General features: G+C 47.0%; 1 protein-coding gene across 14 annotated transcripts in view; it reads left to right on the forward strand.

Annotated features, from left to right (window-relative positions):
* Positions 1 to 4,914: 4,914 nt before the first annotated feature.
* NLRC5 (NLR family CARD domain containing 5) overlaps positions 4,915 to 25,433 on the forward strand; it is a 94,581-nt gene continuing 74,062 nt past the window's right edge. For 6 of the 14 annotated variants that reach the window (XM_054453169.2, XM_054453174.2, XM_054453175.2 and 3 more), the window contains exon 1: positions 4,950 to 5,025. Coding sequence is in view for 6 of the 14 variants with exons in the window: in XM_054453176.2 (XP_054309151.2) it covers positions 20,033 to 20,049 (17 nt within the window). In the remaining 8 variants the exon portion in view is untranslated. Of the gene's footprint in view, positions 5,026 to 19,076; positions 20,050 to 25,433 lie in introns of those variants that run through there. The other 8 variants (XM_054453164.2, XM_054453165.2, XM_063654301.1 and 5 more) reach the window with 5 other exon arrangements.

Genomic DNA, 25,433 nt, shown 5'->3' on the forward strand with positions numbered 1-25,433 from the left:
ACCCTCAAGCTACAATACAAAAAGTTTCTTCCAACCCTCTCAGTCTTGGAAGATACCAGGCTCTATTTTCTCCGGGTGTGTAAACAAAATGCCTCTCCCACATTAGCCAATTGAGATGGGAGGAGGCGCAGCAAGATGCTGGCTAGTGCAAGGTCCCTGGGGTAGAAAGAATCATGATGGATTCAAGAACAGTCAAAAGGGCTGGTGTGGCACTGAAAGCAAAGAACTAGGGGCGAGACATGAGGCCCAACCAGCAGGCAGGGTCACATAACAAAGGTGATAAAAGGGCCTGGCCTTTATTTCAGCAGCCAGGAGAGACAGCCAGGAGGCCGGGGCTGTGGGGAGCTCAGAAGTAAGATGCCCCTTCAAGTCTGGGAAGATGTGAGGGGAAGGCATCATCTTCTGAGCCAGGTTTCTTCCAAGCCCTTCCCTGCCCCTCCAAGTGCTTTCTGAGGCCTGTTTCTCTTCCTCCCCTGGGGCCTAATGCAAGGGTCTTACTCACTAAGCCAGAGCACTCACTAAGAGCCGCAAGGATAAGCGGCTCTTAAAGGGCCCTGGCAGAAGGAGTCAGGGTGGTCTCACCAGTCCCTGAGTCCAACGTGGGAATTCTAGGTCTTGGGATATTGGCCTCTGAGGTGGTGACACCAGTTAGGAGCCACATCTCACCCAAGAATGCTCCCTTGAAGAGGCTGGGAAGACCCAAGGCCCCCACCTTTATGCTACAATGACAGAATCAGGATAACTTGGCGGCCCTAAGGCAGCTCTTCTTTGAATGGAAACATTTATCAGCACAAGGGGCAGACAGAGAAGTCACTTGGAGTCTGACCCCTTGTAGACCCCAGCCCGACTGGGACTCCAGAAGGTCCCAGGGCTCTGCTCCAGAAAGAAGGGTAGGGGCATCCCCCCAGCTTCCTTCACTGTCCTTGGAGAGGTCTCCCCAGGGCTGAGCTGGGAGGCACTTCCATGTCACTGTCTCATCCAAGGAGCGCAATTAGCAGGAGATATGGAGTCCAGAGGGCGAGAGGCTTACCCAACGGGACTGACCTCCGAGCCCCTCTCCCAAATTCCAGCCCCTCCATCCAAGCCTAGAAGCTCTGAGCTAGTCCTGTTTAAGTCCTCCTGGCCTGGGTGTGTGTGGGGGGTAGTCCTGGCCCCAATCCAGTCAAGATCATTTCCAAAAAGAAGGCCACACCTGCTGCTTCCTCCAGGGAAAAACAAGTGCTCCCCAGGGACAGCACCAGGCAGAAGCACATCCTGCCACCTGGGCTGCTGACCTTGGGCAGGATGGGGCCCGGGTATTTGGCAAATAGGAAGGGTATAGGGAAGGCCTGGCTTTCAGACCTGAGTCTAATCCCAGCTCCCCCCAACCCCAGTTACTAATTCTGCCATCCTGGGGCCCCTCTGTGCCTCCATTTCCTCTTCTATTCAATGGGATGATAATACTTTCCATGTAGGATTCTGGCAAGGGCTGGGTTAGCTCAGAGGAGGAGCCCATGGTGGCCAAGAGCAGGGGCTGCAGAGCTAGCCTGCCTGGGTCCACCCTTCAGCTCCTCTGCTTCTGTGTGATCTCAGGCAAATTATTTAGCCTCTCTGTGCCTCCCTCTTCTCATCTGTAAAAAGAAATATAACAGTTGCCATGAAGAGTAAAGGAGAGGCCGGGCATGGTGGCTCAGACCTGTAATTCCAGTACTTTGGGAGGCTGAGGCAGGGGTATCTCAGGAGTTCAAGACCAGCCTGGCCAACATGATGAGCCCCCGTCTCTACTAAAAATACAAAAAAATTAGTTGAATATGGTAGTGCACACCTGTAGTCCCAGCTACTCTGGAGGCCGTGGCGGGAGAATTGCTTGAACCTGGGAAGTGGCGGTTGCAGTGAGCCGATATTGCACCACTGCACTCCAGCCTGGGTGACAGAGGGAGACTTTGTCTCAAAAACAAAGAAACAAAAAGATTAAAGGAAAGAGCGGCCGCATTTTGGGGGGCCAAGGCGGGCTGATTGCCTGAGCTCAGGAGTCCTAGACCAGCCTGGGCAACATGGGGAAACCCGGTCTCTACTAAAATATATTTTTTAAAGAATTATTTGGGCATGCACCTGTAGCCCCAGCTACTCAGGAGGCTGAGGCAGGAGAATTGCTTGAACCCGAGAGGTGGAGGTCGCAGTGAGCTGAGATCGTGCCAATGCACTCCAGCGTGGGTGACAGAGTAAGACTCCATCTCAAAAAAAAAAAAAAAAAAAAAAGGAGAGAGCACAGTGTCTGGTACATCCTAAGTGCTCCACGAGTGCCAGGTATTGGTTATACTTCATGGAGGTGAGGTACACAGAGATGTCCAGGTCATGGGGACTCACTCCATCCTCCAGTTAACCCTGACTCCCTCCCCACCCATCTCCTGAGTTCTCTCTGCTGTCAACCTTTCCTCTCACATCTCCGGTTTCCCACCCAAAAGTCCAAACACTCAAGATTCCTTCTCATCTCCAACCCATAAAATCTGATTGGCTTCTTCACACTCAAGTGTAAATGACTGATGGCCATTTGATTGACACTGGAGGGGCTGGCACATTTTTAGCACATTTTTAGCCAAAGGTATTATGTGCTGATAGCAGACTCTCAGGCCACAAGCCAGTCCGAGGACAGGGAAAGTTTGAGGAGGTCACTCTTCCAGAACCCTTTGGTGATAACCTTTCTGGCAGACCTGGTACCCCCAGAGTGAAAAGGGCTCCAGGGTCAACACCCAGCTCTGCCCCTCATTTCTGTGTGACCTTCAGCAACTCACTTGATTTATCTGGACCTCAGCTTCTTCATCTGTCTAATGGGATAATAATCTTTGTCCTGCCCTCCTCACAGGGCTGTTCAGAATTAAATGCATCTGAAAATGATCCGCATTTGTGTCTTGGACTGTGGTTATTTGTTCATGTGTCTGTCTACCCTGCCTGCCCAGGGAGCAGGTCAGTATCTTCCCTGGGACTTCATGCACAGGTCTTTCCTGTGACTTCATGTAGGACCAATCATCCCGTCAGCACTCAGTGAACATGAGCTGCTTCCCTGTGGGATGTCTGGGAGGTGAGTGGAAGGCCTTCCTAGCAGGCACATACTGGAACATAATCAATCCCTCCCATGCATACAGCTCACACCCACATTCTTATCCATTCCCACCATGTCCCTCAGTGGCCTGGGGAGACTAGGAATACCCCACTTGACAGATAAGGAAGCTGAGGCCAGGGGAGGTCAAGGCATTTGTCTGAGGTTACACAACCAGGAGTGGTGAAGCTGGGAGTCACACACAAGCAATCACTGCAAAGTCTGTGCCCTTCCCACTCTGAGCTGTCATGCAATTTGCAGATATCTGAGTTGGTCCTAGGAGAAAGGCAGTTCAAGTCTCATGGGGAAGTGGGGCCTGCAGAAGGGGACAAAAATATAAGGGCAGCTTATGGGCTTCAGGTAGATTGCAACAGCCTCAACTTTAAGTCATCAAATGATCACAACCACTCTATGTGGAGTTAGTATTAACATCATCCGCATCTTACAGATGGCAAAACTGAGGTGCCAGCCTGGACCCAGATGGGGATGCAGGTGCAGGATGTTTGGGGGCCTGGCACACCCACTCCCTGTAGAGCCTGCATCCTGGCACCTCCCTGAGCCCCTGCGCACCACACCCAGGGGCAATCTCAGGAGACATGGGGGCTCTTGCCCCTTTTGTGGACAGGAAATTGAGGTAGGCGGGTGAAGGTCGTCTCACCTGCAGAGCATGGTGGCACATGCCTGTAATGCCAGCTACTCTGGAGGCTGAGGCAGGAGAATTGCCTGAAACTGGAAGGCAGAAGTTGCAGTGAGCTGAGATCGTGCCACTGGATTCCAGCCTGGGGAAAAGAGCGAAACTCCCTCTCAACAACAACAACAAAAGAACCCTGGGGGGTCCCCGACTCCTGGCCTGGAAGTGCACTCCAGGATGAACAGAGAAGTCAAGGCATTGGGCCTATCTAACACAGTCAGTAAGGTGGAGAGTAGGACTTGAACCCGGGATGTCCGATGCTGATGCTTGTGTCCTGACCACTACCTTGCAGCACCCTCACACCAACACCCACCCCAGGCCTGGGAGGCAGGGGAGCACCAGCAGTCTGGGAGTGAAAGTTGCTTCCCTGTGGGATGTCTGGGAGGTGGGTGGAAGGCCTTCCTAGCAGGCACAGCTGTCCACCGGATGAGTATGTCCAGGGGGAGAGGAGCCCCCTGTCCCAGGATATGGGCAAAAACCTGGAGAAGCTGAAGCTGGACTTTGAGGACGGCCCCTGACCCCATCCTGGGACAGCCACCTCCCCTTCCTTCTGCCCCCTCCAGTCCCTCCTCTCCTTTCCTGCTCTCCCTCCTACCTCTTTCCATCTCCCCCTTTCTGCCTGTGATTTCTCCTGTGACTGGGGCAAGATCCTTCAACTCTGTCCTCCCTGAGCCTCAGTGGCTCACCTGGAACATAGGGTGTTGCTTGCAGAAGTATTTTAGGGTTACTTAATGAGATAAATTGGTAGACTGTTTTTCCCGGGTCAGCCAGCCAGGGGCTCGGTGAATAGGAACAAACGCTGCTGCCATTCCCTTCTCCCCTAGTTCATCCTGGAGGCTCTCCACTCTCCCCCTGGTTCTAAGTCCCCTCCTCCTGCACGGCATCCCCCCTCCCATCCAACCCAGTCTCCACTGAGGCACTGAGACAGGGTCTTAGCCCGGGGTCCCCACCCACCTGCGCTCTGCATGTGAGCCGACCTTCACCCACCTGCCTCAGTTTCCAGTCCACGAAAGGGGCGAGCGCCCCCACGTCTACTGGGACTGTCCTTGGGTCCGATGCAGGGCTGCGGGGAGGTGCCAGGGTGTGGGCGCAGCGGGGAGCGGGGACTCGGGCTGGCACCTCGAATCCACGTGATTTCTCGGCAGCAGCCGCCAGTTCCACTCACTGGCCGAACAGATCTAGGCGGCTTCTACTTTCAGTTTCGCGCAGAGCGCGGAGGAGCCCGGAGCGCTGAGGGTGAGTGCCAGGAGCTCTGCGGGTGAGTGCCGGGCGTGCAGCAGGGCTGCGGGACCCGGGCTAGGGCGAGCGGAAGGGAGAGGATCGGGGTTCGAATTCTGCACGGAGAGGGGTGGAGGGGATGTCAGAGGCCCTGGAGCGGGAGGTGCGGGTGGCCGGGTGGGTGGCCGATGGATAGCCGGGTGAGCGTACAGGGAGCCAGTAGCTCGGCAGCGCGCACAGCATGCGCCCCGAGAGGTTGGAGGAAGAGTTGCCTCCAACCTCCCGGTTGGAGGCAGAGGATGGCAGATGAGGGTCGCCTGGATGGGGGGACACAGTAAGCGGCTGTGCTTCCCTCCCTGCGCAGCTCCTGTCACCTACCGGAGCCACCCACTCTCTCTGTCTTTTACTCTGCAACTTTTCATTGATTTTAAAACAATTACAGAAGTTACACTGTTCATTATACGCAATTTAGACTTTTTAGCCTAAACAACTTTTTATTATGGAAAATTCCAAACATATACAATAGTAGAAGGAATAGAATTAGGTTGAGCCTTCTGCACCTGCGGGTTTTCATATAATGAAGCCCTACCTATCCACGCTCAGCTTGGACAGTCACGACCCCAAGGCCACCTAGGTGGCCCAATCTCCACCGCTGGTTATTTTAAAACAAATGACGGACAGCATAGCATCTCAACTGAGGTATTTCAGAATGTACTAAAAGATAAGGCATCTTTTAAAAACAAAACCACAGTACCACCAGCATACTACAAACATTTTAATAGTTATTCCTTAATGGCAAATCTCCAGATTATTTCTAAGGGACATTTAACCTCATAAGTGACAGGTGAATGCATGGGTGTTGTTTCGTTACTGCTTTCTGCATTCCCATGTGGTTTTCGGTCACTATTCCCACCCAGAAAGCCAGGACCTGAAACTGGCTGGGGCGATCATTCGGGGAGGTCGAAAGAGCCTCCTACCTTCAGTGCCGTTTGCGTCCATTTTATAAGTTGGGGTTCTTATGTTTCCTTTTTTAAAAGGTTGAAGTTTCTGCAGACCTAAAAAGCAGTTTGAAAACTGGCAGTTCCCAGCCTCTAAAACCGGGGGGTAGCAGGAGGCAGAGAGTACCCCGGGGCCAGATCCTGGAGCCTCATTGTCCCTTCAAATCACTTTCCGTTTCTCTAAGGGAGAAATAAACCTTGAAAAGCCATGGGCTTTTCAGATGTATCTAGATGTATCTGATGCTTTTCAGATGTATCTAAATGTATCTGATGCTTTTCAGATATATCTAGATGTATCTGATGCTTTTCAGATGTATCTAGATGTATCTGATGCTTTTCAGATGTATCTAGACTCCCATTCAGCGTGCTTTCTGCAAACCTTACTGAACCATAGCCCAGAATGGCCATCCATGATGCCCACCCGCCTTGTCTCCAGAAGCACAGTGCCAGGTGGACCTCCACATGGTGTGGACGGCAGACAGACTGGGGCTCTCAACACCTGGTATTTGCTGGATGACCATGAACTAACCATTCAATTTCTTGAAACTTTGGTTTCTCGTCTGTAAAATGAACATATGCAAATCTATCCTACAAAGTGTGTTTTGTGGATTGAATGAGATGATGCACGCCCACCCAGTGCCTTGATCAACCTTAAAGTGCTGCACAAGTGTGAGGGGAGATGGATCCTTGAAGAAGACAGACAAGCAGAGGGGAAAGTTCTTGGAAGAGTTTCACAATATGCTGAACTTTATTCCTGGATCAGATACAGAGTTGTCCGGGTGTCCACAGGGCTGGGTTAGCCTCCTCAGACCCCAACACACATACCCTCTTCCCCTCTGAGGAAAATTCAGCAAAACTTCTTTTGCTGTTGTTCTTTTTATTCCTTTTTTTTTTTTTTTTTTTTTTTTGACGAAGTCTCACTCTGTTGCTCAGGCTGGAGTGTAGTGGCACGATCTCGGCTCACTGCAACCTCCACCTCCTGGGTTCAAGCGATTCTCCTGCCTCAGCCTCCCGAGTAGCTGGGATTACAGGCACCCGCCACTACATCCAGCTAATTTTTGTATTTTTAGTAGAGATGGGGTTTCACTATGTTCGCCAGGCTGGTGTCAAACTCCCAACCTCAGATGATTCACCCGCCTCGGCCTCCTGTGGGATTACAGGCGTGATCCACCTTGCCCGGCCTCCTTTTTTTTTTTTTTTTTTTTTTTAATAGACGTGAGGTCTCAAATTCCTGGCCTCAAGTGATCAGTCTGCCTCAGCCTCCCAAAGTGTTGAGATTATGGACGTGAGCCACCACACCCAGCCATAACTTCTTAGCATGACGTTTCCCATTTTTTATGAGTTCAATTGTGCCTCCCCATAAAAGATATGTTGAAGGCCTAACCCTCAGTGCCTCCTAACGTGACCTTATTTGGAAATAGGGCTGTTGCAGATATAACTGGTGAAGATGAGGTCATACTGGAGTAGGATGGGCCTTGAATCCAATAGGACCTGTGTCCTTATAAGAGAGGAGATGGACACATGAAGACAGAGACATACGGGGACCAGACAGCCATGGACGGTGGAGGAGGAGAGCGCAGTGATGCACCTAGGAGCCAAAAGCCACCTAGAATTGCCAGCAGCTGGCGGGAGCCAGGAAAGGCAAGGATGGATCCTCTCCTCCAGCCTTCAGAGGGAGCCTGGCCCTGACCACACCTTGATCTCAGACTCTGACCTCCAGAACTGCGAGAGAAGAAATCTCTGTTGTTTTAATGTACGCAGCTTGTGGCACTTTGTGACAGCAGATACAGCAGTACTGCGACAACACTAGGAAACGAATACACCATCCCAGCATCTCCGCTCTGTTTTCCATACAGAATTGAACTAAGGATCAGGCAAGCTAATGCAAGTCCAAACACTGTAAAAACTTTGGAGGCAATCTAAGGATGTGAGCCAGATTTGTTTGCCAGATCTTTTTTATTATATTTATTTATTTATTTATTTATTTATTTTAGTGAGAGGGAGTCTCACTCTGTTGCCCAGGCTGGAGTGCAGTGATATGATCTTGGCTCACAGCAACCTCCACCTCCCAGGTTTAAGTGATTCTCCTGCCTCAGCTTCCTGAGTAGCTGGGATTACATGCACATGCCACCATGCCCAGCTGGTTTTTGTATTTTTAGTAGAGAAGGGGTTTCACCATGTTGGCCAGGCTGGTCTTGAACTCCTGACCTCAGGTGATCCACCTGTCTTGGCCTCCCAAAATGCTAGGATTACAGGCATGAGCCACCAATGCCCAGCCCATATATTCATATTTTTAATGGACTTATACATGAAAATTGTATCTCACTTTTTAAAATAAATGATATGGAATTATGTGTTAAAGGAAAATTAAATCTTATGATATCATGTTTTAAAATTTTTAATTTTTCATAGCTAATACATTTATATAGTTTTTAAAAATGTAAAACATTTGGAAAGATATAATGAAAAATAAGTCTCCTTCCATCTCCTGTCTCCCAGCCACCCAATTGCCCTCCCCGAAGGCAACCAATGTTATCAGGTTCTTGTGTCTCCTTCCAAAGACAGTCTAAGTGGGTTTTTACAAACATGGATATATACATATATATATATACACACATACACAAACACATATACACATACGTAGACACAAACACACATGTGTACTTTTCCCTTCTCACAAATGGCAGTATACTATATGTAGTGTTCTCTAACTTGGGTTTTTTTTTTTTTTTTTAAACTTAGTGCAATTTGGATATCTTTCTACATGAAAATTTTAAAATTTGCCCTTTCCCTCTTTCTTTTTAACAGTTGCGTAGTATTTCACCGTACAACTGCTCTGTAATTGATCTAACAGTTGTAGAACACTTAGGTTATTTCCTGTCTTTTGCTATTTCAACAGTGCTGTAATAAATATCCTTGGTCAAGCATCATTTTTCATACGTGGGAGTGAATCTTTAAGAAAACCAGGAGTGGATTTGCAAGGTCAAGGGGAATATGCAGTTTGAACTTGGATAAACATGGCAAATTACCCACCTTAAATGTTGTATGAATTTTTGCTCCCACCAGCTGGAGGGGGGAGGGGCCAAATTTCCATATTTGCAAATCTGGGAGACGAACAATAGTGTGTTTTTTTATGCCTCTTATTATGAATGAGTTTGAACATCTTTTCAAATATTTAAGAGTCACCTGTAGCTCATTTTCCATAAACTGTCAGTTCATATCCTTTGGTCACTTTTTTATTGGCTTTTGGTCTTTTTCCTGTTGAGTTGTAAAAGCACTTTTCATGTTAAGGGAATTTGCTCTTTGTCTATTATATGGTTATACTGTCATTTAAAATGGTGGCATAGTTGCTTATAGAATGTCTGAACCATATCCGTCATTGTTAGATATTTATATTGGGTCTCATTTTCTTGTATTATATATGGGATGTTTTCCCTGTTTTTTTGTAAAAAAAAAAAAAAAAAAAAAAAAAGCAAGCAAGATATGGCATTTTAATTCTTCCAATAGCTCTCACCATAATGGTGAAGGAAAGGAAATATGTTTGGGAAAATACTTCGATAGGATTTGGGGTGGCTGGAACCTGTGTGCAAAATGGCCAACAGGGACCAGGACATGTTGGGTGAGAACAGAGTGCTTTGCATGGTGTATGTGTGTGGGGCAGAGGTGCTGTATTTGCTCCTGAAAGAAAAGGGGGTGGAGGGAGGGGAGAAGAAAGGAAGGAGAGAAGGTGGAGGGAGGTTAGCCACATAGGGAGATGACTCCCAGAAACTTCTTAGGGGTAGGATGGCAAAAGGACATTTTCAGTGAGTCCAGGAATGCCCTCTGCTCCGTGTGAGGTGGGTACCAGCACCACAGACACCGGCTCTGGCTCCCCACCTGCCATCATGAGTGCATTCAGCTTCTCCGCTGAGCTTCCACACACCAGGCCCTGCTCTAGGCACTGGGCTACAGCTGGGAACACAACCAACTCCCTGCCTTGTGGAGCTGATGAGGCAGTAGAAACAGACAAACAAGTAAACAAAGATGTGCATGTCACACGAGGTCAGGTGGAAGTGACTGCAGTGAAGAAGGCAAGGCAGGCGAGGGTGGAGCATGCTGGATAGAGAGGCAGACGTAGCCTTCTTGTAGGGATGTTGGGACATTTGAGAGAGAACTTGAAGGGAGTGTGGCAGGGAACCATGGGCCATGGCGTCTGGAGGAAGAAGGAACCAGTCAGAGGGGATGGCAAGAAACAAAAAAGTGGGGAGAAGAAGATAGCAGAGAAGAGGAGAGGAGGGAGAAGAGGAGAAAATGCTGCTTAAAGTCTGCTTTTGTGCTCGCAAATGCTCATTGTGAAAGACATTTTTACAATTTTTGCAATTTTGTTTTGTAATTTAATAATGGGCTGGGCTAGGCACAGTGGCTCACGCCTGTAATTCCAGCACTTTGGGAGGCTGAGATGGGCAGATCACTTGAGGTCTGCAGTTTGAGACCAGCCTGGCCAACATGGAGAAGCCCCGTCTCTCCTAAAAATACAAAAATAGCCAGATATGGTGGTGCGTGCCTGTAATCTCAGCTACTCTGGAGGCTGAGGCAGGAGAATCGCTTGAACCTGAGAGGTGGAGGTTATAGTGAGTTGAGATCGTGCCATGCTCTCCAGCCAGAGTTACAGAGGGAGACTCGGTCTCAAAAAAGCAACAGAGTGCTTGAATTAGAGCAGGAGCCCTCAGCTAGAGGAGCGCCCACCCACCTCCTCCCCAGGAATCGCAGAGCTCCCAGGAGAGGCCATAGCCTCCTACAGGTCGTGGCATTGCAGGTGGGTTGGTGTCCCAGCTGGCTGTTTCTGTCTCAAGAAAGGAAGGGCCGCTCCCACTGACATCCAGGCGTAAGCAACGCCCTGGTGAACATCCTCGTAGCTAGAGCTTTGCTCACATTCTGGATTGCTTCCTTAGGCTCAGTCCTCAAAGTGGACTCCTAAAGGGATATATGAACTTTTATTTTTTAAATGTTTGAAACCGTGTTGTCAAATTTCTCTCCTAAAAGATTGTGCCAATGTAGAGAGTCTGCCGACCCCTGGAAGCTTCCCGATCCCCTAGCACCTATCCCTTGTGGGTGGGATGGATCCTGTACCATCGCCAGACCCTCAAGAACCCCTTGTCCTGCATGGTCCTTTCTGTCCCTCCTGGTGAAATGGAAGGAGCTTGCATGCCTTGGGAAGCTGGTGCTTTGAGGCATTCAGATCTTACCGTGGCATCATGTTTGAAGAGAGAAATAGCTTGCTGTTTTGTGTGTCTCTCAATAGTCTTATTCACTGAGTTCTTGAAGGTGTCCTGTGTGTTTCTGGGCTGCAGAATCCTTTTATTGAAATGGACAGGTCAGTGTTTTCCCAGAGAAAGACCTATCCAGTAGGAGTTCACAAGAGGATTTTAGGAGGTGTGTGGAGAGGGCGTCTGATTCCATTGAATCGTAAAGTGACAAAGTTGTTCCCTTTTCAGTTCTTTTTCATTCTTCCAGACTAGTGAAAGAGAACGCCTCAGTCAGGTGCTAACGCATCTGTAAACCTCTCACACTCTTGATATTTTCAGCAAGGGGAGGCCAGGCCTCCGGTCAGAGCCCTGGGTCTGCAGCAATACCCAGCTACAGTTCAACAGCGTCATGGTGTTTTTTGTTTTCCTTGGCTTTCTTTCTTTCTTTTTTTTTCTAGACAAGGTCTCACTCTGTCACCCAGGCTGGAGTGCACTGGTTGCACAGCTCCGTGCATAGTTTCCTGCAGCCTCTATTTCCCAGGCTCAATCAATCCTCCTGCCTCAGCCTCCCAAGTAGGTGGGACTACAGGTGTGCACCACCACACCTGGCTAATTGTTTTTTGTTTTTATTTTTGATAGAGACGAGGTCTCATTATGTTGCCCAGGCTGATCTCAAACTCCTGAGCTCAAGCAGTTTTCCTGCCTTAGCCTCCCAAAGTGCTGGGATTACAGGTGTGAGCCTCCATGCCCCACCCTTGAGTTTCTTTTCGATGATACCTTCAGTTCGTGGCAAGTGGTACTTCAAAAAATAAAGTTAAAAGTGACATGGTTTCTAGAAAAACTTTAAGGAAATGGTGTTCTGGCTTTCAGATAAGGCAAAAACAATCTTCAAACATGAGTAAAGAGTTTTGGAAATTATACACTTACCCCTAGAGGGTGAGATTGTGGGGGAAATTTCATAATGTATACTTCCACAATGTTTAGAACTTTCCAAATGAGTACAGTTTATGTTTGTAAACAGAAAAAATAATAAAGACATAATAAAATGATAATTTAGTTTTAAAAGATGACCATTTGTTGAAGGCAGTATTATATTCCAGAGGAAATGGCCTCTGGAATCAGCATAGATTTTATCGTTTTATTTTTATTTTGTTTTTGAGACAGTGTCTCACTCTGTTGTCCACACTGGAGTGCAGTACTGTGATCACAGCCCACTGCAGCCTCAACTTCCTGGGCTCAGGCGATCCTTCTGCCTCAGCCTCCCAAGTAGCTGGGACTATAGGTGCACACCACTATGCCAGACTAATTTTTTTTGCATTTTTTGTAAAGACAGATTTTCACCATGTTGCCCTGGCTGGTCTCGAACTTCTGGGTTCAAGCGATCTGCCTGTCTTGGCCTCCCAAAGTGTTGGAATTACAGGTGTGAGCCACTGCGCCCAGCCAGCATAGATTTTAAATCCACCTTTTGTTGCTTGACTTCTTGGAGCCTGTTTCTTCGTCTATGAAATGCAGGAAACGTGCCTGGAAATATTGCTTGAGATTCTAATGGGGAGGTGCAGGTGGAATACTGCAGCCTGATGCCCAGCCTATGCCGGGAACTCAGTACATAACAGCCAATGAGCATTGGCTGCGGACTAGACATGTCCCCTCCTTGTGCTGTAGTATTAATGTCTCCAACCCTCACAGTGATCCTGTGAAGTAAATGTAATATCACCACCCAGATGAGGAAAACAGTGGTACAGAGAGGTTAAGAAAACTGTCCAAGGTTGCACAGCACTAAAATGTTGATATCAGGATTTAAACCCAGCCCTTCTGACCCCAGAGGCTCTTTGTTCAAAAATTATTTTCTTTTATTTTATTTCGAGATGGGGGTCTTTCACAGTCACCCAGGCTGGAGTGCAGTCGCATGATCATGGCTTACTGCAGCCTCAACCTCCCAGGCTCAAGTGATCCTCCCACCTCTGTCCCCCAACCCCCAGTTGCTTAGGACCACAGGCACACAACACCATGCCTGGCTAATTTTTGTACTTTTTGTAGAGATGGGGTTTCTCCCTGTTGCCCAGGCTGGACTCAAACTACTGGGCTCAAGCGATCCTCCTGCCTCAGCCTCCCAAAGTGCTGGGATCACAGGCGTGAGCCACTATGCCCAGCATTAGAGGCTCTTTTAACAGCTCCACAATTCCCTGTGAGATGGGCTGCGTACAAAGCATTACTCCTGCTTGACATATACACAAACCATGGCCCAAAGGGAGCCGGGGCTTGTCCGGATGTCATCCTCTAAGTCAGTTGGGGCAGTAAGACCCAAAACCAAGGCTCCAGCCCTCTAGCCCCTCCAACCTTTCTTCTGCCCCGGTTTTATGGGTTTGGCAATGTCTGCCAGGATGGGAGGAAGCAGTTCAGATGATCCAGTCTGGAGGCAAAATTCTTCTAAATTCAAAGGGCCCAGCCTCAAGTCACTGATGTCTTTTTTTTTTTTTTCCACTTAAAAAAAATGTATTCATTTTAAACCACACAAGTAAGACACGAATCAGTCTTCCTTGCAGAAAATTTAACTTTTTATACATAAGGCTGAAATCTATTTTACTCACTGCTTCCAGCCCCATGCCCGTCCCTTCTCCTGCAGTAACCCCTATTTGACATGTTTCCAGAACTTTATCTAAACTTTCACATAATAAAAATAATTCTTATATAGGGCTTACTAACTTCCAAGCACTGTTTTAAGGGCTTTACGTATTTAAGCCCCACAATAACTCTGTGAGGTAGGTGCTGCTCTTATCCCCATTTTACAGATGAGAACATTGAGGCCCAGAGAGGCTATGTAACTGGACTGGCATCACCCAACCTGCAATTGGTGGAAAGGTCAGTCCCAAATCTAGGCAGCCTTGCTCTGAAATTCATGCTCTTAGCCTCTAAGTTATAAAACATGCTATTATCGACCTGTGGGAAGAAACAGTATTGCTGTTTGTTGATGTGTATTTTGAGACAAGTGATATCATGTTGTGCATATCATTATACAATCTGTCTTGTTTATTCTATGATACATCTTGAAGATACAGCCATGTCAACAAAAAATAAGTCCCTTTCCTGTACATAATCCCACAGCGTGGTTACACCAAACTTTATTATGGCTGTGTAGGGTGTTTAAAGACCGCTGCTGGAATTTCTTTATCCAAGACTCTGTGTGTCTTAGCCCATTGGGGCTGCTGTAACAAAGCGCCAGAGACTGACTGGATTCTAAACAATAGAAATTTATTTCTCACAGTTCTGGCGACTAAAGTCTGAGATCAGAGTGCCAGCATGGTCGGGTTCTGGCGAGAGCCCTTTTCCGGGTTGCCGATGGCGGACTTTTCATTGTATCCTCACATGATGCAAAGCGGGCTAGAGCATTCTCTTGGGTCTCTTTTATAAAGGCATCAATCCCATTCACTACGGCTCCTCCCTCCTGACCTAATTACCTCCCCCAGACCCCGGCTCCTAATACCCTCCTATTAGGGGTTAGAATTTCAACATGTGAATTTCGGGGGAGCACAAATATTCAGTCCATCACATTGCATATTCTGGGCCTCATGGCTGTCCATTTTGCTTTATGCTGAGAAGTTTAGTGGTAAGGTCAAAGGGTGGAAGCGCAGTAAGATCTAGAAGTCACTGCTGATTTGCCCTACAAGATGGGCAAACCACTTTCCAGCCTGCAGCTCTGAGCCCTGGATCCAGGCCTTCTCTTCTTTATGTCTCGAGCTTACCCTGTCCCCTGCCTTACTTACCAAACCAAAGCAAGATTCCTCTGGGACATTCCTGCCAGGCCCCATGGCAAGGTTGGAGCTGATGAGGGGACTTCCAAACCTTGGTTTTATTTTCACTTTGGCTTGGGCATGCCAAGCCCTGGCAGAGCCACAGAGTTGGGGCACGAGGTGCCAAGAAACAGCTCCGAGTCTGAGGAAGGTGCTTTGCCCTGGGAAGGGGATAGAGCTGAGTGTTGGTTATGGGGAGACATACTCAAGGTCTCCATCTAAATAAGTCAACTTCGTGGCCTTCCTGTCCCCAGGGCCTTTGGGGCTCTCAGAGGACAAGAATCACTCAGCTCTGGTTTGCTGGAGAAGCAGAGCGCCAGCTGGGAGGTAGCGAGGAGCCTGTCTCTCCCCACTGGGAGTGGAGAGCTGGGTGTCACAGCCTCCAACAGTTGTTCCCAGACATCGGCATATGCGGAACCCCCTGGGAGCTTCCAAAAGTGCCAGTGCCTGCGTTCCACCTCCTGGGATGGTGCTGTGATGGGTCTGGAGTGTGGCCCATTGGGATTTTTTAAAGACCCTCCTCCCAGGTGATGCCATTGTGCAGACAAGCATGGGAACCACTGGCCTGGAAGCCCCAGGGAGAGGCCTCTGGGGCCCGGGACACACAAGTGAGAGCCTTCTCCTAGCAGCCTTGCTAGCCACCCACCCCTTCCTGAGGGTGCTAGACCCAAACTTCCAGGGCTGAGTGGGAGAAGCAAGGCCACCAGCTGGCCACCTGCTGTCCCAGCCAGGCTCAGGCTGGCAGTAGGGCACCCCAGTCCTGGAGGAGGGTGCATCTGGAAACCTTGGGGGCTCTTGGTGGAAAGTTCAAGCCTTTCGCATAGGAAGGTGGCTGGGGTGAAGGAGGCAGTTTAAAGACTAGTGATGTGGGCTGGGACCCAGATTTCTGGGTTTCCAATGACCAGAAGAAGATGGCCTTGTTGGACTGGGGACAGGGACCACCCAGGCTCAGGCCTGAGGCTGCGAGTGCAGGCATGAATTTGAGTGCAGGCTCAGGAACAACCCCAGGGCCACCAGGCAGGGAGAGACCTCTTCAACTCCTGGCTCCTCGACTCTAGTTGGTGACCTAGGCAGGTCCCTTTCCCACTGTGAGCCTCAATTTCCTCATGTGTAAAGCATCAAGACTGTGTGTTTTAAGTCCTTTAGGGCCCTATCTTTGTGAGGGACAACAGAGACGATGGTTTTCAAAGGCAACAGTCACCCCTGCATCATCACTGACTCACAGAAATGGATATGCCCTATAAGGACATCTCTTGCTTGCTCTGCCAGCATTTGTGGGCGGGGGAGGAAATGGCCGCTAACCTTTCCTGAAGGCACCTCCCAAGAGACCCCTGAAAGGAGGGTGACGCCTCCCAAAAATAGACCAGTGGCCCAGCTCAGCCCTGCTCTTAGTTTTGTTTCCTCTGCTTTGAATGCCAGCAAGGCCTTTCCCTCCCAGGGCCTCAGTTTCCCCATCTTTACAATGAGCCCAGCATAGACCCCATCACTGGGGCTCTTTCTGCTCTGCCACCCTGTGCATCTGGGCTCAGGTGTTCTCCGAAGCCCTGATGTCATCAGCCATTCCCGGGGGGAAGGCAGAGGCGCTGAGTTCTCTGTGTCCCCCTGGTAGGGCTTGGTGTAGGATTCAGGGAGGATTGGAGGGCCTCTGTGGCCTCAGGTCCTCCCCAGGGTCCCCAGGCTCTGACCTGTCCACCTGGACCTAAAGAACCAACAACAGCAGCACTTTCTGTTTCTTTGAGGTATTTTTGTCCAAATGTCTGTAGTCATGACTGGTGTGCCTGGCTATCACCCCACAAACTACATCCTTTCTGATCTGCACAGATGAGAAAACTGAGGTCTTGTTTCCCCTCCACCCCAAGACCTAATGGGACCTCCTCCTTAATCTAATCCTCAAGAGGCAGGAACAGGATGGAAAGCAAAGGAATGGCAGCCAGAAGTCTGTGGCTCCACTCCTGTCCTCTCCGCATCCCTCACTTCCTTCCTTACACCAGGCGTCAGGGGCTGGAGAGATGGAAGAAGCGATAGCAATGACAACCACACTAGTGGTAATCATAGCTTGTGTGGATTGAACCTTTTTTTATTTTTCATTTTTAATTTTTGTGGGTACATAATAGGTGTATATGTTTATGGGTTACATGAGATGTTTTGATACAGGCATGCAGTGTGTAATCACATCAGGGTAAATGGGGTTTCCATCACCTCAAGCATTTATCCTTTGTGTTGCAAACAATTCAATTATACTTTTTGTTATTTTTAAATGTACAGTTAAATTATTACTGACTGTAGTTACCCTCTTGTGCTATCAAATACTAGGTTTTATTCATTCTAACTATTTTTTGTACCCACTAACCATCCCCACCTCCCCCACCCCAGCCTCCTACTATACTTCCCATCCTCTGATAACCATCCTTCTACTCTCTATCTCCATGACTTAAATTGTTTTGATTTTTAGATCCCACAAACAAGTGGGAACAAGTGATGTGTGTCTTTCTGTACCTGGCTTATTTCACTTAACATAATGGCCTCCAGTGCCATCCATGTCCTTGCAAATGATGGGATCTCATTCTTTTTGAAGGCTGAATAGTACTCCATTTTGTATGTGTGCCACATTTTCTTTTACGCTTTTGTTCTTTTTTTTTTTTTTTGAGATGGACTCTTGCTCTGTCACCCAGGCTGGAGTGCAGTGGCATGATCTTGGCTCACTGCAACCTCCGCTTCCCAGGTTCAAGCTATTCTCCTGCCTCAGCCTCCCAAGTAGCTGGGATTACAGGCATGCCCCACCATGCCCTGTAAATTTTTGTACTTTTAGTAGAGGAGGGGTTTTGCCATGTTAGCCAGGCTGGTCTCCAATGCCTGACCTCAGGTGATCCACCTGCCTCAGCCTCCCACAGTGCTGGAATTACAGGCGTGAGCTGCCGTGCCCAGCTGCCACATTTTCTTTGTTCATTCATCTGTCGATGGACACTTAGGTTAATTACAAATCTTGGCTATTGTAAACAGTGCTGTCATAAACATAAGAGTGCAGATATCTCTTTGAGACACTGATTCCTTTCTTTTGGGTATATACCTAGCAGTGGGATTGCTGGATCATATGGTAGCTCTATATTTAGTTTAGTTTTCTTTTTGTTTGTTTGTTTGCTTGTTTTGAGACAGAGTCTCACTCTGTCTCAAGACTGGAGTGCAGTGCAGTTCACTGCAACCTCTGCCTCCTGGGTTCAAGTGATTCTCCTGCCTCAGCCTCCCAAGTAGCTGGGACTACAGGCATGGGGCGCCACTACGCCCAGCTAATTTTTGTATTTTTAGTAGAGACGGGGTTTCACCATGTTGGCCAGGATGGTCTCAATCTCTTGACCTCGTGATCCACCCGCCTCGGCCTCCCAAAGTGCTGGGATTATAGGCTTGAGCCACCGTACCCAGCCCTATTTTTAGTTTTTTGAGGTACCTCCGAACTGTCCCGTAGTGGCTGTACTAATTTACATTCCCACCAGCGTATGTGGGCTCCCTTTTCTCCACATAGATTGAGGTTTTTTTGTTGTTGTTTGTTTGTTTGTTTGGAGATGAAGTCTTGCTCTGTCGCCTAGACTGGAGTGCAGTGGCATGATCTCGGCTCACTGCCGCCTCCAACTCTCGGACTCAAGCTATTCTCCCACCTCAGCCTGGGATTACAGGCGCCTGCCACCACGCCTGGCTAATTTTTTTATTTTAAGTAGAGACGAGGTTTCGTCATGTTGGCCAGGCTGGTCTCAATCTCCTGACTTCAGGTGATCTGCCTGCCTCAGCCTTCCAAAGTGCTGGGATTACAGGCGTGAGCCACCGTGCCCAGCCTGGATTGAGTTTGTATCATGTGCCAGGTTCCATGTCAGGGATTCCACATGCCCCATCCCACAACCATCTTTCCAGGTGGGCATTATGATGATCCCCCGTAGCAGACACTGTCAGAGCTCCCCCAACCCCATCTCTGCCCGGATGCCCCCATTCACTGTGGGTGACACCTGCATCCTTCTCCCGGGGTCACCTTTGCATGGTGGGCATTGCCTTGCTCAGAGATGCCTGGGCAGTCATACCTCCCTCCCCTGCCCACTGGGCTTGCGGTGACGTGAAGTGTGACCGACCACCCAGACCCCTTGAACATGCACAGGACGGACCTCTTCTATCATCACACTCCAGTTCTCCCATGTGGCAGGCTGAAGTGAGGCTTCTGAAACCATATCTTTGCTTAGCTGCCTCTGCTATGCTATCTTTCTTCCACCACCCCCTCAATAAACAACTTCCACAGGAACCCCCTTGGGCTCTGCTTCTAGAGACCTGACCTAGAAGATCCTCATTTTACAGATGAGGACACTGAGGTACCTGCTTAACCTACCAGGGTCACACAGCTTTGGTGTGGAGTAGGGACTCAAATCCAGGGCCCTGGTACGGAGGCATTTGCCCTCACCAAGATTCAGGCACTGAGAGAAGCTGACAGGCCTAGAGAATGGCAAGACTTGAGATAGCAGAGGAAGGAGAGAGGGTGAGGAATGGATCCCCGTGCTGAGGTCTGGTCTGGAAGGAGAAGTCTGCAAGGTGGGAAAAAGAGGAAAGGGGACGTGAGGTAGGCAAGCAGGATGTGCAAGGCAGGGATTTGTGAAAGAGAACGTGCAAGGCAGGGACTTGTGAAAGAGAATGCTGGAGGGTGGTGAGCAGCATCTCATGGGCAGGTCAGCAGGTGCAGGAGAGGCCCAGGAGGGCTGGGGACTGGATGGTGAAGGGGCATTTATTTATTTATCCTTTGTTTTGTTTTTTGTTGTTTAAATTGAGACCGGCTCTCACAATGTTGCCCAGGCTCGTCTCGGCAACTAATATCTGCCCACTCCCGGCCTCGAATGATCTTCCTGCCTCAGCCTCCAAAAGTGTTGGGATTACAGGCATGAGCCAATGTTTATTCGTCCTGAGCCTTCCCTGGACACCTGATACGTAGCTGCTTTGTGGTGGTCACAGTTCCATGGTATGACTTTATCCTGGAGGCAGTGGGATGCTGATAGCAGGTTCAGACAGGCATGAGGACAGACCAGAGGTGAGTTTTAAAGATAACTTCAGCCAGAGGCATGCGTGCATGTGCACGTGTGGGTACATGTATGTGTGTGCACGTGCATGTGTGTATGAGTGTAGACTAGAGATGGGATGGCTTTCTGAGCAAAGGGGACGGCCAAGGCAAAGGCCTCGGGTCTCTAGGGAGAGAACAGGGTTTGATCTCTCCACTCCCTCCTCTAAGCTCTGTGTCAATAGCATTTTCAGGATAGCAGAAAGGATGGATTCCCAAAGAGCACAGCAGCGAGGGCAGTTGGAGGCAGGCGTCTGCTGGGACACCGAAACCAGGGTGGGATAAACTCCCCTCGCACCTCCTCAGACTCAGAGCCCCCATAAAGCTTCCAGGTGCACCCCAGCCCTTTTCCCTTTCTCTGTCTGAACTGGGGTGGCATGATCCCAGGACTGCGACTCCACGTGTCTGGATTCCCCTTACTGACTGTGTGACCCTGGCCATTTTCTTTTTTTTTTTTTCTAAATCAAATGCTGTATTTGGGAATCAAAAAACTGCAATCCAGGGCATATACAAGGACTGGGGTGGTCTTCAGTATGTCCAACGAACAAAGAGAAGCTGGAAGTTTTATTAGAAAGAAAAATGTTACATATTGTTTTGAAATGACTCGCATTGGCACTGGAGAAGCTGGTTCATTCGCACAATCAGCTTTCACATTCCCTCTTTTGATCAACATCTTTCTTTCAAAACCTCACTCATCAACCATCTTAAAGTGAGGCTTCATTGTCACTCCATGCCAGGTTTGCCTGGAGTTCAGCATCAAGTTCCATGTTGTTAGTCCCATCTGTATTAGCAATCATCTTGACGCACTGGGCTAACATTATCCTGTTAGGAGAACTGGCTTAACAAATATTAAACAGGCAACAAGAATGGAGTTCAAAGATCATAATATCAAAATAAGTAGCAATTGTTTTATTTTGTTTTATTTCGATGGATTCTTGCTTTGTCTCCCAGGCTGAAGTGCAGTGGCGTGATCCCGGCTCAACGCAACCTCCATCTCCTGAGTTCAAGAGATTCTCCTGCCTCAGCCTCCCGAGTAGCTGGGATTACATTTGCTCACAACCATGCCTGGCTAATTTTTGTATCTTCAGCAGAGACAGGGTTTCACCATGTTGGCCAGGCTGGTCTCGCACTCCTGACCTCAAGTGATCCACCCTTCTTGGCATTCCAAAGTGCTGGGATTACAGGCGTGAGCCATTGCACCCAGCTATAATTAGCAATAGTATAATAAATTTAGTTTGTACAAGACCCTGGCCATTTTCCCTTCACCTTTCTCTCAGCGCCCCATTTGATTACTCGGCCTCAGGGGTGCATTGGGGATTCTTAGAGGTAACACTTCGAACTGAAAGCCAGAGGTCCTGGTGCCAAAATGCAAATGTGAGGGTTTGCAAGTTCGTGGGGTTTCATTTTCTCTGTTCCGTTTGCAGCAGCTCCTCTTTCTTGTTTTCTATAGAACAGTAAAAAACTTTATGTATTTGAATATCATGAACCTCATAATTCATATGCAATATAAAAACTACTAGCTATGCATGGAGAAATCAATTGAAGCACAGTGGCTGAGCGTGTTTTTCTCATTCTTTGATGGCTACCTCAGATCAAATCAGTATGAACTTGGGGTCAGGCACAGTGGCTCACACCTGTAATCCCAACACTTGGGGAGGCCAAGGCAGGAGGATCACTTGAGCGCAGGAATTTGAGACTAGCTTGGGCAACATAGCGGGACTTCGTCTTAATATTAAAAAAAAAAAAAAAAAAAAAGAAAGAAAGAAAAAACTGAACTTGGGAGGTTTGAATGACAACTTGTATAGCTGAAGTAATAGATATATTCAATTTTAAAACTTAATTTTCATTAGATAACACACGCATACGGTATAACATTCTAGGCCAGGTGCAGTGGTTCACATCTGTAATCCCAGCACTTTGGGAGGCCAAGGTGGGCAGATTGCTTGAGCCCAGGAGTTGAAGTCTAGCTTGGGCAAGATGGCAAAACCCCATCTCTGCAAAAAACACAAAAAATTAGCTAGGTATGGTGGTGTGCACTTGTAGTCCCAGCTACTCAGGAAGCTGAGGTGGGGGAATCATATGAGCCCAGGAGGTGGAGACTGCAGTGAGCCATGACCACACCACTGCACTCCAGCCTGGGTGACAGAGCAATACCCTGTCTCAAAAAAAAAAAAAAAGAAAAAAAATTCCTTTCACTGGGGACAATTACCATTATGAATTTCTTCCAGAAATATTAATGTATTTGTATACACTATTTTTTTTTTGAGACAGGGTCTCACTCTGTCACCCAGGCTGGAGTGCAGGGATGCAATCTTGGCTCACTGCAGCCTGGACACCCCCCAGGCTCAAGCAGTCCTCCCACCTCAACCTTCTGGGTAGCTTGGACAACACGTGTGCACCACCACTCCTGGCTAATTTTTGTATTTTTTGTCAAGATGGGGTTTTGCCATGTTACCTAGGCTCGTCTCAAACTCCTGACCCCAAGTGATCGGCCCGCCTTTGCCCCTCAAAGTGCTGGGATTCCAGGCATGAGCCACCACATTTATGTTTTCTTTACACAAAGGAAGCATATTCTACACCCTGTTTTGTCCCGGCTCTCTTTTAAAAAACAATGTATCTTGGATACCGTTCCATATCATTCCATATAGTTCATCTTCATCCTCTTTCTTTCTTTTCTTTTTTTTTTTTTTTTTTTTGAGACAGGGTCTCACTCTGTCGCCCAGGCTGGGGTGCAGTGGCGCTATCTCAGCTTACCTCAACCTCCCGGGCTCAAGTGATCCTCCCACCTCAGCCTGCTGAGTGGCTGGATGCTGCTTCTTTCTTTTGATGGCTGCAAAGAATTCCATTGTATAGATGTGCCATAATTTAAACATAATATGTCCTCTTTGATCATTTAGGTTTTTCCAGTCTTTTGCTATTACAAGCAAGGCCACATTAAATATCACTGGGCATATTATTTTGCACATTATGAAGATATCTGTAGGTTAAATACCTGTGTATGGAATTGCTCAGTGTGATTATATGGCATTTACCACTTTGGTAGATAAAGGTTGTATCCTGTTACATGTCCATGGATGAATTTCTTCCAGAAATATTCATGTATTTGTATACATATTTTTTGAGACAGGGTCTCAAAACTGTTGACACATTATTATTATCATTATTATTATTATTTCACATTATTTAGGGAAGTTTCATTTTTTTGTGAGCTATCACTGATAATTTCTTATTTACTCATCATCTTGTATTTCTCTTCCTTGCACATTGGGGAAATGTCTATTCTAGTTTTTAATGTAAATGTTCTTGTGGCTTTTTTAGAAAAAATCAAAATATGCACATTAAAAAGTTTGAATGGTTCAAAAGGTCCTAAAAAGGGTCCACAGTGGAAAAGGCTCTCCTTTCCTGGCAGCCCCAGATCCCTCCTCAGACACAAGCCTGTCATCAGTTTCCTGTGTAGCTTCCCAGAGTTGGTCTCTATGTATGCAAATACACACACATTTAAAATATACACATTCCAGGTCCACGTGGAATGATGCAAAGCATCAAAGGGCCCGTTAATTCACAACCTTGCCAACTCAGTAATATCCTTGCGAATCTAATAGCTAGAAAATGGTATATCTTTTTAGTTCTAATGTATTATATTTATTCTATTTTCTGTGAGCTTGAACATCTTTTCATATATTTAAAAGTCATTGGGGCCAGGAGTGGTGGCTCATGCCTGTAACCCCAGCACTTTGGGAGGCCGAGGCAGGTGGATCACCTGAGGTCAAAAGTTCGAGACCAGCCTGGTCAACATGGTGAAACTCAGTCTCTATTAAAAATACAAAAAAAAAAAAAAAATTAGCCAGTCATGGTGGCTCGTGCCTGTAATCCCAGTTATTGGGAGGCTGAGGCAGAAGAATTACTTGAACTGGGGAGGTGGAAATTGCAGTGAGTGGAGATCGTGCCACTGTACTCCAGCCTGGGCAACAGAGTGAGACTCTGTCTCAAAAAAATTTTTTTAAATGTCATTGGTGTTTCCCTTTTTTGTAAGCCTTTTCTGTTCTTTGCCTAGTTTTCTATGAGGTCATTGGCTTTTTCAGTGTTGGCTTTTAGTAACTCTCGATTTATTAAAACATTTATACATTTATAGCTTTGTTTATGGTGTATACATTTATAACCTTGTCTGTGATGCAGATATTTTTCCAATTTGTCATCTGGCTTTTGACTTTATCTGTGGTATTCTTTGACAATACAAAAATTTTAATTTATATCTGATCAGTTTCATCCAGTTGTTTTTTTCTTTTTTCATGATTTCTGAGTTTTGTGTCATGCTTAGCAAGATGCTCTCTACTCTGAAATTATTTTCTGTAAAATACTTTTTTCAGCCAGGCATAGTGGCTCACACCTGTAATCCCAGAACTTTGGGAGGTAGAGGTAGAAGGATTATTTGAGTCCAGGAGTTCAAGTCCAGCCTGGGCAACAGAGCAAGACCCTGCCTCTATTTTTTAAAAGAGAAATTTTTTTAAATAAAAAAAGAATACTTTTTCCCGTGTTTTGTTTGAGCACTTAAATTTTCTTAACTTTTTTGTCGTGAAACATAACACATAGAAAAATGTAATGTAAGTATACAACTTCATGAATTGTTATAAATTAAACATACAGCTTTCTGGTACTTTCATGGTTTAACTTCTTACATTTAAATTTTAACTTCTTACATTTAAATTTTGGTTTCATCTAGACTTTATTTTGATATAATTGTGAAATAGAAATCCATTTTTATTCTAAAAGAACACTTTTTAAATGTTCATGAAATGTTTTAAAATTTATTATATACCAAGCAAAAAAAAAAACTCAACATATTCCTCAAAGCAGAAATTGCACAGGACTTATTCTTTGTACAGTGTAATGCAACAAAAACTAATGAGAAAGCCTTAAAAACAACCCTTTATTAAATTACTCCATTCCAAATTATAATTTCAAGCTACTTAGCACATAAGTATTTGATATACATTTATCAAAACTGGCCAAAAGTGTTTTATTATTTTTTAAAAGGAAAAGGCTAGCAACGGCTTAAGCAATAAAGTTTATAATTTTAAAGAATAAAAAACAGCGTCACTAAATCAGGGGAAAGAAATAAAAAGATAAAAGCAAAAATTACAGAACTAGAAAAGGGACCATTCCAGCAAAATTAATAAATGAAAACAAAAATTTGTTTTTCAAAGATACGAGTTACCAACTGCTGGTGAATCTAAAAAGGAGAAAAAGACAAAGTTAACTAAATTAAATGTGAAGCCATGAGGAGATTTAAAACTATAAGAAAATAGGCCGGGCACAGTGGCTCACGCCTGTAATCCCAGCACTTTGGGAGGCCGAGG

This window comes from Pongo pygmaeus, chromosome 18, assembly GCF_028885625.2.
Source record: "Pongo pygmaeus isolate AG05252 chromosome 18, NHGRI_mPonPyg2-v2.0_pri, whole genome shotgun sequence".
Taxonomy (NCBI): Eukaryota; Metazoa; Chordata; class Mammalia; order Primates; family Hominidae; genus Pongo; species Pongo pygmaeus.